Source organism: Salvelinus sp. IW2-2015, unplaced genomic scaffold (assembly GCF_002910315.2).
Source record: "Salvelinus sp. IW2-2015 unplaced genomic scaffold, ASM291031v2 Un_scaffold5877, whole genome shotgun sequence".
Lineage (NCBI taxonomy): Eukaryota > Metazoa > Chordata > Actinopteri > Salmoniformes > Salmonidae > Salvelinus > Salvelinus sp. IW2-2015.
Genome location: NW_019947142.1, coordinates 25,185 through 39,105, shown reverse-complemented (window position 1 = coordinate 39,105; position 13,921 = coordinate 25,185). Strand labels below are relative to the sequence as shown.

At 43.9% G+C, this 13,921-nt stretch overlaps 2 protein-coding genes across 2 annotated transcripts; both read left to right on the top strand.

The window, feature by feature from the left end:
• Positions 1-4,402: 4,402 nt before the first annotated feature.
• phospho2 (phosphatase, orphan 2) lies at positions 4,403-8,396 on the top strand. Its single transcript, XM_024144762.2, has 2 exons — positions 4,403-4,530; positions 6,469-8,396. The coding sequence occupies exon 2, from the start codon at positions 6,488-6,490 to the stop codon at positions 7,226-7,228; it is 741 nt and encodes a 246-aa protein (XP_024000530.2). The 5' UTR covers positions 4,403-4,530; positions 6,469-6,487; the 3' UTR covers positions 7,229-8,396.
• On the top strand, positions 8,020-13,122 carry LOC112078561 (kelch-like protein 23). The gene is made up of 4 exons (XM_024144763.1): positions 8,020-8,106; positions 8,623-8,938; positions 11,993-12,199; positions 12,379-13,122. The coding sequence occupies exons 2-4, from the start codon at positions 8,630-8,632 to the stop codon at positions 13,120-13,122; spliced, it is 1,260 nt and encodes a 419-aa protein (XP_024000531.1). The 5' UTR covers positions 8,020-8,106; positions 8,623-8,629.
• Positions 13,123-13,921: the final 799 nt, after the last annotated feature.

Genomic DNA, 13,921 nt, shown 5'->3' with positions numbered 1-13,921 from the left:
GCAACATATCATTATAAGAAGGGGCTAGAAGCGTCTTATAGTGGTGAGGCTACCGAGTGGCTAGGCCAGGCAGCCCCATACTATGTGGAGGACTTAATTCTTCCTGCTGCTCGGATATGGCTGGGGAAAGGCCCCAAAAAACTATACAGCCAATGTTTCTTAAACAACCTGTTTCACGACACAGTGACATGGCAGGAGAATGTTTTGAAACAATTCACTGTTTGCAACAAGCCAGTGAATTCTATGCGTTACAACTGGATGAGTAAAGACGTTTTGGCGGGCCTGGCACAGCCCTGGTTATGTCCATTTAGCGTTTATGGGGTCAAATTAAGGAAGATCTCTTGCCAAAACCACTGGAAACAGGACAACAGGAGAGGATATTTGTAAAGTATGGACAGCTTTGTGATATCAGTGGACTTTTGGTGGTCAAGATGTGTTTGGCATCTGTACTGATGCGGCAAAGCGTGTCAGGGAGACATAGTGGAGCGTGCAAGCAGTTGCTCCGATGCCACTTGGCTTAACTGCAAGGGAATGCTTGACAGCTTGAAATATGTTTTTGGACACTACAGTGAAAATGGTTACTTTGTTTAAAGCAAAGGCCCTGAACTCGTGTATTTTTCCCTGCACTATGCAATGATATGGGCAGACGACCATCCAAGCTTTTACAACATACGCTAGTTATCAAGGGCAAAGTATTTGACACTTTTTTTTTTTTTTTTGAGAAACAAGCTTAAAATTTTCTTTACTGACATAATTTTCACTGTCTGACGCTTGCATGATGACGAGTTTCTCACACGACTGGGCCATTCGGGTGATGTTTTTTCTCCACTGCAATGATCTGAATCTAGGATTACAGGGACTTTTTGCAATTAATATTTCAATGTGGCGGACAAATTGAGGCTATGATTAAGAAGTTGGAGCTCTTCTCGTCTGCATTAACAAGGGACAAACACACAGTCTTTCATCATTGTAATGATTTTTTTGTGTGCAAAATGAAAACTCAGCTTACGGACAATGTTAAATAGGCGAAGCACCTGAGTTTGGGTGTGCAATTACGCAGGTACTTTCCTGAAACGGATGACACAAACACATGGATTCGTTATCCCTTTCATGCTCTGCCTCCAGTCCATTCCGATATCTGAAGCAAGAGCCTCATCGAAATTGGAACAAGCGGTTCTGTGCACACACTCTCTCCACTCTTACCTCACGCACACGCCACTGCCACATTCTGGATTGGGCTGCGCTCAAGTATTGCCTTGGCAATCGTGCTGTTATGCCTTTTGGAACCATAGGGGCGTACCTATGTGAGAGTGGAATCATTGGCCTCACTAGCATGAAAACTAAATAGCTGGCAAGACCTTTGTGTTGAAAATGATTTAAGACTGAAGACTCTCTCCAATACATACACAACATTGTCAGAGTTATGTGCATCCTTTAAGCACACCTTCTCAATAACTGTGGTGAGTTATTCAACAATTTCGAGAAACAAATAAGGTTTTATATGTAAGATGGTTAAATAAAGAGGCAAATTATTGATTTTTATTATTTGTGTCCCTGGTCCTTATAAGGAGCCTTTGTCACTTCCCACGAGCCGGGTTGTGAAAACTCACTCACACCATTCTTATTTTAATAAATGTATCGTATAGTGTGTGTGTGGCAGGCTTACAATGAATGGCAAAAAACAACATTTGAGAGTGGCTGACGCCTGGTGCTAGAGGGGTACGCAGCTGGAGGTTGAATGTTTGAAGGGTACGGGACTTGGGAACCACTGATCTACGTCATCTCGCGAGTCTTCCTTTAAACCTATTATTGTGGCAGGAAGTGACATCCCCAAAACAAACACAACAACACAAAGACTAACTGTCTGTCCATAACACTAAAAGAAAATAAAATATGAAAACAAAATAGAAATTTTCATAAAACGTTAACAAATAAAAACAAATCAAGTGGATCTGAAAACTAACAAAATAAACCGAATGTCAAATACAAATCTGAAAATGAATAGAAATAGAAACTAATATAAAAACACTAACAATAATTAACCTTGCTGTGCAGCGTGACAAATGTTGATTTGAGGACACAGAGTAACAAGGAGTGGAAGTCAGCTAATTCAGTGGGTATGATGTTTATGTCTCCACACTGACCTGATTTCTTGCTTTCTTTCTTGGACAAATTTGTTCCTGTTCTTTTTTGAAATCCCCAAAATAGTCTGGAAAACAGAAACACAGGCAATGTGATGTTACAGTCAAAAACCTCAAAGCTTCAAGAATCAGCGGTTTTGAGCTCACCAGAGAGGGTGTTATATAGGCAACACTAAAACATCCTCCCTTTGTCAAACAGAATTCGGACGTTTAGCATGTCCATGCACCTTGTCATAAATTCATCTATGTTCCCTTCTTCCACGCTCTTCTTGATGGTCGTGGTGCAGTCTCTGCCACAGAGTTGGAGATCCTTCTTGTGGATTGCTGGCAAAGTTGAATATTAAGCCTGATAATGTAACAGGGATATAAAAACCTGGGATCATTTCTCAGCTTCACGATGGGCATTGATGGCATAGTTTTGGCAGGCAAACAAATGTTTGTGTCTCTTAGGCCTACATAAATCAATTATTAGTCTGTTCATCACTTTTCACATGAAAATAAATTAAAACATCTAATAATCTTCCTTACCACCGAATCTTTAGCTTGCGAGAGATGAGTTGGACGTTGTCTCCGTCCTCCTGGCCCAGTCTTCTGTTGCTGGAGGTTCGGTGTTGTTTGTTTTAACTTCCTTTTGGTCTGGAATTTTCTCTCACCAGCAACGTCAGCCACTTCGCTCCTCTGTTCGTCGATGTGTTCTCTATACCGCAGCCACGTTCCCACCCTTTGAACATTTTCGCCGATGTCTTTCGGGTAGCTTGATGAAAATCGATTGTAACTAAGTGCTTTATAATTTGTACTTCATGGTTCTGTGTTTACGTCACCAACGAAGCGGTGCTATTCTTGTTCTTTTTTCACAATAAATACAAAACGAGCGCAATACTGGCCGCCTGCTGTTACATCTGGGAAATGTTTAGCGATATTGTTACCAAAACGATAGGATGCTTCAGATCAAATGCTTGGATTCGAACAACAGTGTGTTGTTTAAGAAGAAAAAATGGACCGCTTGCCAGAGAATTCTCCAAGCTTCCCACATGTTTTTTTGTATTTTATTCACTATTCTCATTCCACACCAACAGGTCGACAGTCGATGTCCATTTTCATTGGTTAGTTAGAACAGTGATACGAACAAATGAGGAACGTAATTGGTGCTTCAACAAAACTGGGAACTCGGAAAAAACGATGTCAAATCAAAGAATAGTGATCTTTCAGGTCGGGGACTTCGTTTTTTTTCTCGAGGTTCCGCGTTGTCTTGAATCAGAGAATTAGATGAAAGGATGACGATAGGAATCCATGTCAATGAATGCAACCAATTGGCGGTCACGTTGTCATACTCGTCACACGGTTGCCCTGGCTAATCGTCAGGGTAATTAGTCGAGAAACGTAACTATTTTCCTCAAAAGTGTAATATCATGATTCAAGCTATATGATTATTAAGTTAATATTAACACGTTAATTATCTTTCACATCTTGGAAAATAGTTGCATGTATACTTATTTTTGACGAAATTCCTGCTAATGTGGGTTTTTGAGCTAGCGCCCAATCAACCCCATTCACTCTTTAAAGGAGAACTCTCCCTTGTACCAGAATCAACCCAGAATGCCATCCACGCGGCCCATTGACGACGCATGGCAATAGAAAATTTGGCGTTCATAAGGTTTCCCATCTTCAAACATGTATCTGCTGAACGCCTGCGTCGGAGATTTCGAGGTCCGAGCGGCTTCAATAAAATCGTCATTTATAATTAAACCAAGATGGACCAGCAGCCTGTGTTTCAAACGGGAACAAATGATGTAGTGGGCAGAACAAGCAAGGTGGTAGGCAGAGTCCAGGGGTGGGGGGGGGGGGGCAGCGGGGGAGCACGAGCTAGAGAGAATTCTATTGGCGCGTTCTAAGCACGTATTTGCTTTACCATAATGGAACGCCTACTCTGTAAAGTGGATTGCAATTAACTAATTCGCCATTCGTACTCCTACACAACCCGTTTTTTACAACTTGGCAGAGTGTAAAGTCTACAACTTAGTTCCATCTATTCGTACAGATTCTATTTTGGGAACAGAAAACTGTATTTGAGATCAATGTTAGTGAATGAGAAAATGTGCGAATCTCGGCCAAAATCCATCGAGTTCCATCTTCTCCACTGCGGGCCCTGGGCTTCCTCTCACTACCACTCACTACTCAATTTTGGCGTTTCCACTCACCCAGTAAACCCCAAGCCGGATGCTTTCACATTTAACCATCCGGTGAATATCTGTTCATTGTTCTATCTGTGGTCAATGGTTCCAGTTCCCAGTTGTCTCCGAACGCGACATGTCTCAAGTGTGTGTTTTAAAGATCCAACCGGAAGATGTCACGCATCTAGAATTTAGCATTTGTGTAACAACAGTGTGGGGTAAGATCCGAAAGTGAATCCACTGAAAATGGAATATATTATTTGACAAGCAGTTTACTGTTTTAGAACGATGTAAAAGGAGCTAGCTACTGTATTGGTGTGTAATAGATTGAACCGTTAGGCTAGCCAGTCTAGCTTCGTCAGCAGTCAGGCCAAAGAAACTCTTAGTCATTCAGTAGCTAGCTAGATAGATACTGCTTGGTCCACTAAGCCTTTTTCAACTTTCGGTTCAGTGTCTGTCTGCAGCCCCTCCCAGTGGTTGGAAAAAGTACTCATTGTCATACTTTAGCTAAGAGTAAAGATACCTTTAATAGGAATTACTCGAATAAAGTGAAAGTCACCACAGTAAATACCACTTGAGTAAGGTTCTAAAACTATTTTGGTTTAAAATATACTTAAGTATTAAAAGTAAATGGCATTTCTAAATATCCTTAGTATTAAAAGTATAATTCATTTCAAATTCCTATACTAGCAAGCAGACAACACCATTAAAAAATATATATATATTATTTAGTGAGTCCACCAGGATCAGAGGCAGTGGGATGACCAGGGATGTTCTCTGTTAGTGAGTCCTCCAGGTCAGAGGCAGTAGGGATGAACCAGGGAATGTTCTCTGTTTAGTGAGTCCCTCGCAGGTCCAGAGGCAGTAGGGCTGAACCAGGGATGTTCTCTGTTTAGTGAGTCCACCAAGAATCAGAGGCAGTAGGGATGTTGTGAGTGGGGAGTGGGGACCTTGTTTCTGGGATGGTTTGGTTGTGGAGGAGGAGGATCTTGAGGATTATCTGACCTTTGGCTGGATGGAGTTGAGCGATTTCGGGATAGGTGAAAAAAGAGAGAAGAGGGGGAAGGTTCTCTGTTTAGTGATCACCAGATCAGAGGCAGTAGGGATGACCAGGGATTTCTCTGTTTAGTGAGTCCTCCGGTCAGAGGCAAGTAGGGTATGACCCGGGATGTTTCTCTGTTAGTGAGTCCTCAGATAAGGGCATAAGGATGACCAGGGATGTTCTCTGTTTAGTGAGTCACAGATAGAGGCAGTAGATGACAGGGATGTTTCTCTGTTTAGTGAGTCTCGATCAGAGGCAGTAGGGATCGATTCAGGGATGTTCTCTGATAGTGTGTGAATTGGACGATTTCCTGTCAAAATGTACGAGTACTTTGGGTGTCAGGCAAAATGTATGGAGTAAAGTACCATATTTTCTTTAGATATAGTGAAGTAAGATGTAAATGTTGGCAAAAATTTTAAATAGTCAGTACAGATTACTCCCCAAAAATGACGTTAGTAGTACTTTAACGTAATTAACTTTAAGGACTTTACATCACTGCCTCCCTGTCTCTCCTAGCTCTCTCTCTCTCCCCCTCTGCACCCCTCTCTCTCTCGCTCTCCCCCTCTCACCCTCTTCTCTCCTCCCCCTCTCACCTCTTCTCTCTCCCCCTCTCACTTTCTCTCCCTCTCTCACCTCTCTTTCTCATCGCTCTCTCTGTGTCCCTGGCTGCCCTCCCTGTTCTCCTAGCGTCTCTCTCTCTCGCCCTTCTTGCACCCTCTTCTCTCCTGCTCTCTCTGTGTCTGGCTGCCCCCTGTTCTCTCCTAGCTCTCTCTCTCTCTCCCCTCTCAACCCTCTCTTTCTCTCTCTCGCTCTCTCGTGTCTGGCTGGCCCCTCCCTGTTCTTCCTAGCTCTCTCTCTCTCCCCTCTCACCCCTCTCTTTCTTCTCGCTCTCTCTGTGTCTGGCTGCCCCTACCGTCTTCCTAGCTCTCTCTCCTCCCCCTCTCACCTCCTCTCTTTCTCTCTCGCTCTTCTGTGTCTAGCGCCCCTCCCATGTCATCTCCTAGCTCTCTCTCTCTCCCCCTCTCACCCCTCCTTTCTCTCTCGCTCTCTTCTGTGTCTGGCTGACCTGTCCGTGTCACCTCTAACAAACCTATTCCACCACTGTTTATTACAGCAAGACGGAGGAATCAATCATGAAGGACTCTGCTAGGTGTTCTGACATTTGGACGACACCTTGGTGGGATGACATACAGCGACACTTGTGGGTCATTCAGTGTATCCCGGACCAATGCCTGCCAGACCTGGTCAAGAACTCCTACCAGAAGGGACGCTGGACAGAGTACATGGGCAGAGTCATGTCCTATATAGGAGACCAGGACATCAGCCCCGATACAATCCGAAGTGTGATGGAGACAATACCGTTTACAGATGGAATGATTGAACTGTTGACGTTCATTGTGAGTAACAAGAACGACATTGACTGCATCATCATCTCAGATTCAAACACAGTGTTCATCGACTGGATACTGCAAGTGGCTGGGGTTCAAGCCGCGGTCGACCAAGTCTTCACCAACCCGGCTACGTTTGACAAGCGTGGATACATGGMGATAGAATGCTACCATTCTCACCAGTGTAGCCAGTGCCCTGTCAAYCTGTGTAAGAGRAAAGTGCTGTCTGATTTCCTAGCAGGGCAGTTGAAGGGAGGGGTAGACTATCAGAGAACKTTCTATGTAGGGGACGGAGGGAACGACCTTTGCCCTTCCAACAGTCTAAGGGAAGGAGATGTGGTGTTCCCTAGAAAGGGTTAYACCTTGGAGAGGCTGCTCTCTAGACAGAGTGCACAACAAGGAGAGGGTTCRTCGAAYCCAAGAGTCATAGGATGGACAAGCGGAAAAGAGATCCTGATGGAACTGAAAGCATGTGTTCCCCTGTAGGGATAGRGKACAGCTCTTTCTCATACTAAAATAAGTGTACTTGCAACGATAAAAAGTATACCAAATGCTTGAGAGGGAAGGATTGTGATTGTGTCTTTGTCCTGTTTTGAAAAGTTTTTGAAAATYCTATTTTAAATCTGTGGGACTGTATCACATCACTTTCTCAGGTTCAGATGCAAATTAATGTACATCTTTGTTTTTGTCTTTAGCAAATGTAGAGAGAAACAGAACCCAGGAGACAGAAAAGGAAAAAACGAATCACACCTGTAAATTACATGTTATAACTGTTTATAATCAAATATATATTCTAGGATGTACAGTCAATAAAATACATCGCATCATTTTACTAGGGCCACTATGCTATGTGAAAAATGTCTTACCAGTCCAGTGTATTACCAGTGCAATTATTTGTTGTCTCTACTAGGCTCTATTCTGAGTGTTATGATATAAATGGACGGTTTCTGCTTCAGCAGTGCGGTTTCGTGGACCGTGACCCCGTCTCCCTGCCTCCCAAGATACCTCTCTGTCTGTCCCTTGTTTGTGTCAATACGCTGATAGTAGGACGAGGCGCTGTGAATGTGATTGGTCGAACGCTGCTATTTGCGGCTGGTAAGATTATCAGAGGCGCTGCTGTCTGCGGCGGAGATGCTCTGTCACAYCAGCTGAGCGCCTGCCGCGTCAACCTAAATAGATAACGAAACTAAATAGCGGAATGTCCGTTAATTTCTAAAAGGACTGTCCGGCGTTTATTAGATTGGTTGGTTTACAAGGGAATTGCATATAAATAAGGAGCTACAACAGATGGCGTGTGATGCCTTTTGACCCGCTCCAAACACAGAGAATGCTTTAACAACAGGATAATAAACCACGTCGAGCAGGTAGATGTGTGGCTATTGTTCAGTGAGCTGTGTTAATGATCTTCACTCGGGACTATTTAGATTGAATAGTATTCTGTCAAGTGTATGTAGGCCTATGTGAATGCATTACATTGTGTTTTAAATAAGACTACTAATAGATTACATGATCAAATACTCTCTGGATCCATTGTAAATCCATGCTTACTATCTGTGCTCAGTAAATCGTTTTTTGCAAGGTGTTGCTGCTTACAGTATTGCAAAATGTTCATTATGCAATGTTTTCTGTTTTAGCAATAAACCCAATTTGATTCTATCACGCTTCATTCATTTAAATGTCATGTTGAAACTAATTCCCATTGCGGTTTGCATTCTACAGACCATTGCCTGTCTTAACGTCAGTATAACCAGATGTGTAAAGGGACAGGGAAGTCCAACGTCATATGTTCTGTATTACTCATGTATAATGCATGGATGTGCCAAGTCAATGCCATACATTTTTAAAGGGTACATTAAGATATTTAATGTCTCGTGTTTCAGGAACACAATGTCATCTAAGGGACAGGAGTCACCGGAATCCTCGTACACCTATGATTTCTGTGACCTAACCCATCCCACGGAGGTTCTAGAAGCCCTCAGAGAKTACTACACAGAAGGCTTGTTCACTGACATAGCTCTACAGTGCTCTACAGGGGAGCTCTTCCACTGCCATAAAGTGGCTCTATGCTCCCGTAGTTCCTACTTCAGAGCCATGTTCACAGCAGATATGAGAGAGCGGTCCCACAGTGTCATCAGACTACCTGGGGTAGATGTGGAGGTGCTGACGACTCTGATGGACTATGTATACACCTCCAAGGTAGGCTACACCTCTGAGACCATTTATAGTGATGTGTCCATTATATAAAGTACAGTCCGTGGGCCCAAAAGGTTGAGAATCTGACACAAATATAATTTCACAAGGTTTGCTGCCTCAGTGTCTTTAAATATTTTTGTCAGAGGTTACTATGAATACTGAAGTATAATTACAAGCATTTACATAAGTGTCAAAGGCTTCATGGACAATTACATGAAGTTGATGCAAAGGAGTCAATATTTGCAGTGTTGACCCTTCTTTTTCAAGACCCTGCGCAATCCACCCTGGCATGCTGTCAATTAACTTCTGGTCCACATCCTGACTGATGGCAGCCCATTCTTGCTTATCAACTATTTGCCTCATGGCAAGATGGCTCCCATCATGCTGAAAAAGGTATTGTTTGGTCACCAAAACTGTTCCTGGATGGTTGGGGAGAAGTTGCTCTGCTCGGTAGGATGTGTGGTACCATTCTTTATTCATGGGCTGGGTTCTTAGGCACAATTTGTGAGTGGCACTCCTTGGCTGAGAAGCAACCACCAACATGAAATGGTCTCAGGATGCTTTACCTGTTGGCATGACACAGAACTGATGGTAGCGTTCAGCTTCTCTTCCTCCGGACAAGCGAAAGCTTTTTTTCGCGGATGCCCCAAAACAATGGGAAAGGGGATTCATCAGAGAAAAATGAACTTTAACCCAGTACCTCAGCAGTCAACATCCCTGTAACCTTTTGCAAAAAAGTATCATCTGTTGATGTTTTTTCCTGGAGAGAAGTGGCTTCACTCTTCTTGTTGCCTTCGCCTTGAATTTTGAGGCAGTTCCTCACCTCGAAAAAGTTTCCTCGCAACTGTGGCGCGCAAGAATGCACAATGCACAATGTGCGCCTTGTTGCCATTCCTAAACAGCTTCTGTAAGTGCGAGTGTGCCTGCCCGACTCCGCAGCTGAAATCAACTTTAGGAGACGGTCTGGCGCGCTTGCTGGACTTTCTTGGACCGCCCTGAAGGCTTTTTCACAAAAATTGAACCGCTCTCCTTGAAGTTCTTGATGATCCGATAAAATGGTTGATTTAGGTGCAATCTTACTTGGCAGCAATATCTTCTGCTATTGTGATAGCTCTATTTTGTGCAAAAGCAATGGGAAGCCGGTTTTCCTTGCAGGTAACCATGGGTGACAGAGGAAGAACAATGATTCCAAGCAACCACCCTCCTTTTGAAGCTTCCAGTCTGTTATTCGAACTCAATCAGCATGACAGGGTGATCTCCAGCCTTGTCCTCGTTAACAACACACCTGTGTTAACGAGAGAATCCACTGAATGATGTCAGCCGGTCCTTTTGTGGCAGGGCTGAAATGCAGTGGAAATGTTTTGGGGATTCAGTTCATTTGCATGGCAAAATCATCTATGATTCATCTTCAATAACATTCTGGAGTATATGCAATTGCCATCATACAACCTGAGGCAGCAGACTTTGTGAAAATTAATATTTGTGTCATTCTCAAAACTTTTGGCCATGACTGTAGTAGCCTAATATTAAAAAATGTTATGTATTTTTTTATTTCTATTTAACCTTTTTTAAGTAGGCAAGTCAGTTAAGAACAAATTCTTATTACAATGACGGGATTTTCGTCTGTTAAAATAATCTTTATCACATGATGAAACATATGAATAACATTCCACCCACGAGGCCAAAGAAGAACATTTTTGGTCATTGACTGCAGGAAAGAGCTATATAATACCTCTACATGTATCAAAAGATGTGGAACCCGCTCGTCAACATCTCATTCCTAAATCACGGGCATTAATATGGAGTTGGTCCTCCCCTTTGCTGCTTACAAGCCTCCCCTCTTCTGGGAAGGCTTCCACTCTGAGTTGGAACATTGCTCCCGGGATTGCTCATGCCACAAGAGCATTAGTGAGGTTGGGCACTGATGTTGGGCGATTAGGCCTGGCTCGCAGTCGGCGTTCCAATTCATCCCAAAGGTGTTCCATGGGGTTGAGGTCAGGGCTCTGTGCAGGCCAGTCAAGTTTTTTCCACACTTATCTCGACAAACCATTTCTGTATGGACCTTGCTTTTGCACGGGGGCATTGTCATAATGAACAGGAAAGGGCCTTCACCAAAACTGTTGCCAAAAAACTTGGAAGCACATAATCATCTAGAAATGTCATTGCGTGCTATAGTGTTAAGGATTTCCTCACTGGAACTAAGGTCTCTAGCCCGAACCATGAAAAGCAGCCCCTGGCCATTATTCCTCCTCCACCAAACATTACAGTGGCACTGTGCATTGGGGCAGTTGGCGTTCTCTTGGCATCCGCCAAACCCAGATCCGACCATTGGACAGCCAGGGGTGAAGTGTGATTCATCACTCCAGAAACCGCATTTCCAATGATCCAGAGTCCAATGGTGGGCGAGCTTTACACCACTTCCAGCCACGCTTGGCATTGCGCATGGTGATCTTAGGCTTGTGTGCGGCTGCTCTGCCATGGAAACCCATTTCATGAAGCTCCTGACGAACAGTTCTTGTGCTGATGTTGCTTCCAGAGGCAGTTTGGAACTCGGTAGTGAGTGTTGCAAACCGAGGACAGACGATTTTTACGCGCTTCAGCACTCGGTGGTCCCGTTCTGTGAGCTTGTGTGGCCTACCACTTCGCGGCTGAGCCGTTGTTGTTCCTAGACGTTTACACTTCACCATAACAGAACTGACAGTTTACCGGGGCAGAAATTTGACAAACTGACTTGTTGGAAGGTGGCATCCTTGACGGTGCCACGTTGAAAGTCACTGAGCGCTTCAGTAAGGCCATTCTACTGCCAATGTTTGTCTATGGAGATTGCATGCTGTGTGTTCGATTTTGTACACCCGTCAGCAATGGGTGTGGCTGAAATAGCCGAATCCACAAATTTTAAGGGTGTTCCCATACTTTTGTATATATAGTGTAGGTTATTTCCTGCGTCCCAATGGCACACCCTATTCCCCAAGTGCAATATGGGCCTATGGGCGCTGGTCAAAAGTAGTGCAGAATAGGGTGCTATTTGGGACGCAACTCTAAACTCTCTCCTCCCAGGCCTCTATTACCCAGTGGAATGTAGAGTCTCTGCTGGAGGCTGCAGACCTGCTGCAGTTCGGAGCCGTGAAAACGGCCTGTGAGAACTTCCTGGTTCGTCTCCTCGACGTCGACAACTGTCTGGGCATGCTCAGTTTCGCCCAGCTCCATGTGTGTCTGTCCCTGGAGAAGGAGGCACGCAGGGTCCTGCTCTGCCGCTTCCACGAGGTATAGGTTCAGGGTCAGGTTTTGGATTATTCCTACATCGTGGTACATATACAGAAACAAACAACAAATATGATGTAATTCAATATATATATATAAAAACTMATCAGGTATGTATTCTACTAAATCAATAGATGTGTTTATTAAATGTCTTTAGTGATTTGGGGGTGTCGTTTTCTCAGGTGGTGAGAGAGGAGGAGTTCCAGGAGCTGGGGGTGGAGAAGGTGAGGAGCCTCCTGCAGGAGGAGAACCTGGCGGAGGTGTTGAAAGAGGCGGTGCTGGTGGAGGGGGTGGTGAGGTGGCTGGCCCACGATACTCTTGCCCGCAGGGGACACTTCCAGGAGCTTCTTCACTCCGCCCACTTAGACCTGAAGGAAGAGTACCTCAGGACTGCCTTGGAGCTTCATAGAGAGTGTCTGGAGACTGGYGCTGAAGACATCCACTCTCTATTTGTCCAAGCTCTGAAGACTGCTTTTCATATCAATAAAAGCCCTCSGGAACACTGCAGAAGGAGCAGGAGACTGACCTCCAGGATGTTTGTGATAGGAGGGTACCACTGGCACCCTCTGTCTGAGGTCCAGACCTGGGACCCGCTCACGGACCAGTGGCAGCRGGGGGAGGATATGCCAGACCACACCAGGGAGAGTTATGGAGTTTCCCTCCTGGGCTCCAACATCTACATTAGCGGCGGCTACAGGACAGACACTACAGAGGCTCTAGATACAGTGTGGGTTTACAGCAGTGATGCTGATAAGTGGACACAGGGGCAGCCCATGCTGACAGCGAGGTACTACCACTGTTCTGTGGCTCTGCATGGGTGTGTCTACGTCATAGGAGGGTACAGAGGAGGGGCGCCCATGGGGGAAACGGGTGTGAACAGCAATTACTTTACAGGACACTATGGAAATGATGACTCGTTCAATTAATTCTCTTTTCCCAATTAGTTTGAACCTTTTACCTTCCGCAGAGTGTCTTTCTTCACCTGCCTGGGTCGTTCTTACCAATGTAGTGTAGGTTTTTGTTCTTCAAAAATACACACATGGTTCTGGCTTAACAAAGGAGACACCTGTACCATGTCAGATATACAGTTGAATGTATTACATTTGGAGTTTTTCATCCCAATATTACACTTCATATACATCACAGAAGACTGAATATAACCAAGCCGTTGTTGACATAGAAAAAAACAGAGTGTTCTGCGCCTCCCACCCCACAAAAAAGGTTTTATTAATTAGAAAATTATGAAAAATCTTAATAACATTTCACCCACGAGGCCATTAGAGGGTCGATTTGGTCATTGTCCTGCAGGAAAGGCTACTGCCGGTGATTCTTTTTAAATTATATTTAAAAGATAGAAAACTATGCAAAGTTGTACATTCATTTGTATGGTATCAACTCCTCTTTTTTCCTGTTCAATAAATAAATTAATTAAAAAGTATAAATCCCCTAGTGGTGCTTTGCAATGTGTGTCAGCTGCTGCCATTCAAAATGACCAAGTCAAGTAAAAATCCAATAAAGGATTTTCCCAATCAAAAATTTTACAATACAATGTATAAAACAAAACAAATCATTGTTAAACAACACACCGTTAGTTATCTAATTCAGGGTTCCTAAACTTTTTTCACTTGGCCCCCACTTCAAGCATAGGGGAACATTTCACGCCCCAAAATCTCTTAATCGGACACAATAAATATTCAAATGTTCTATAGTAGGACAACAGGATGA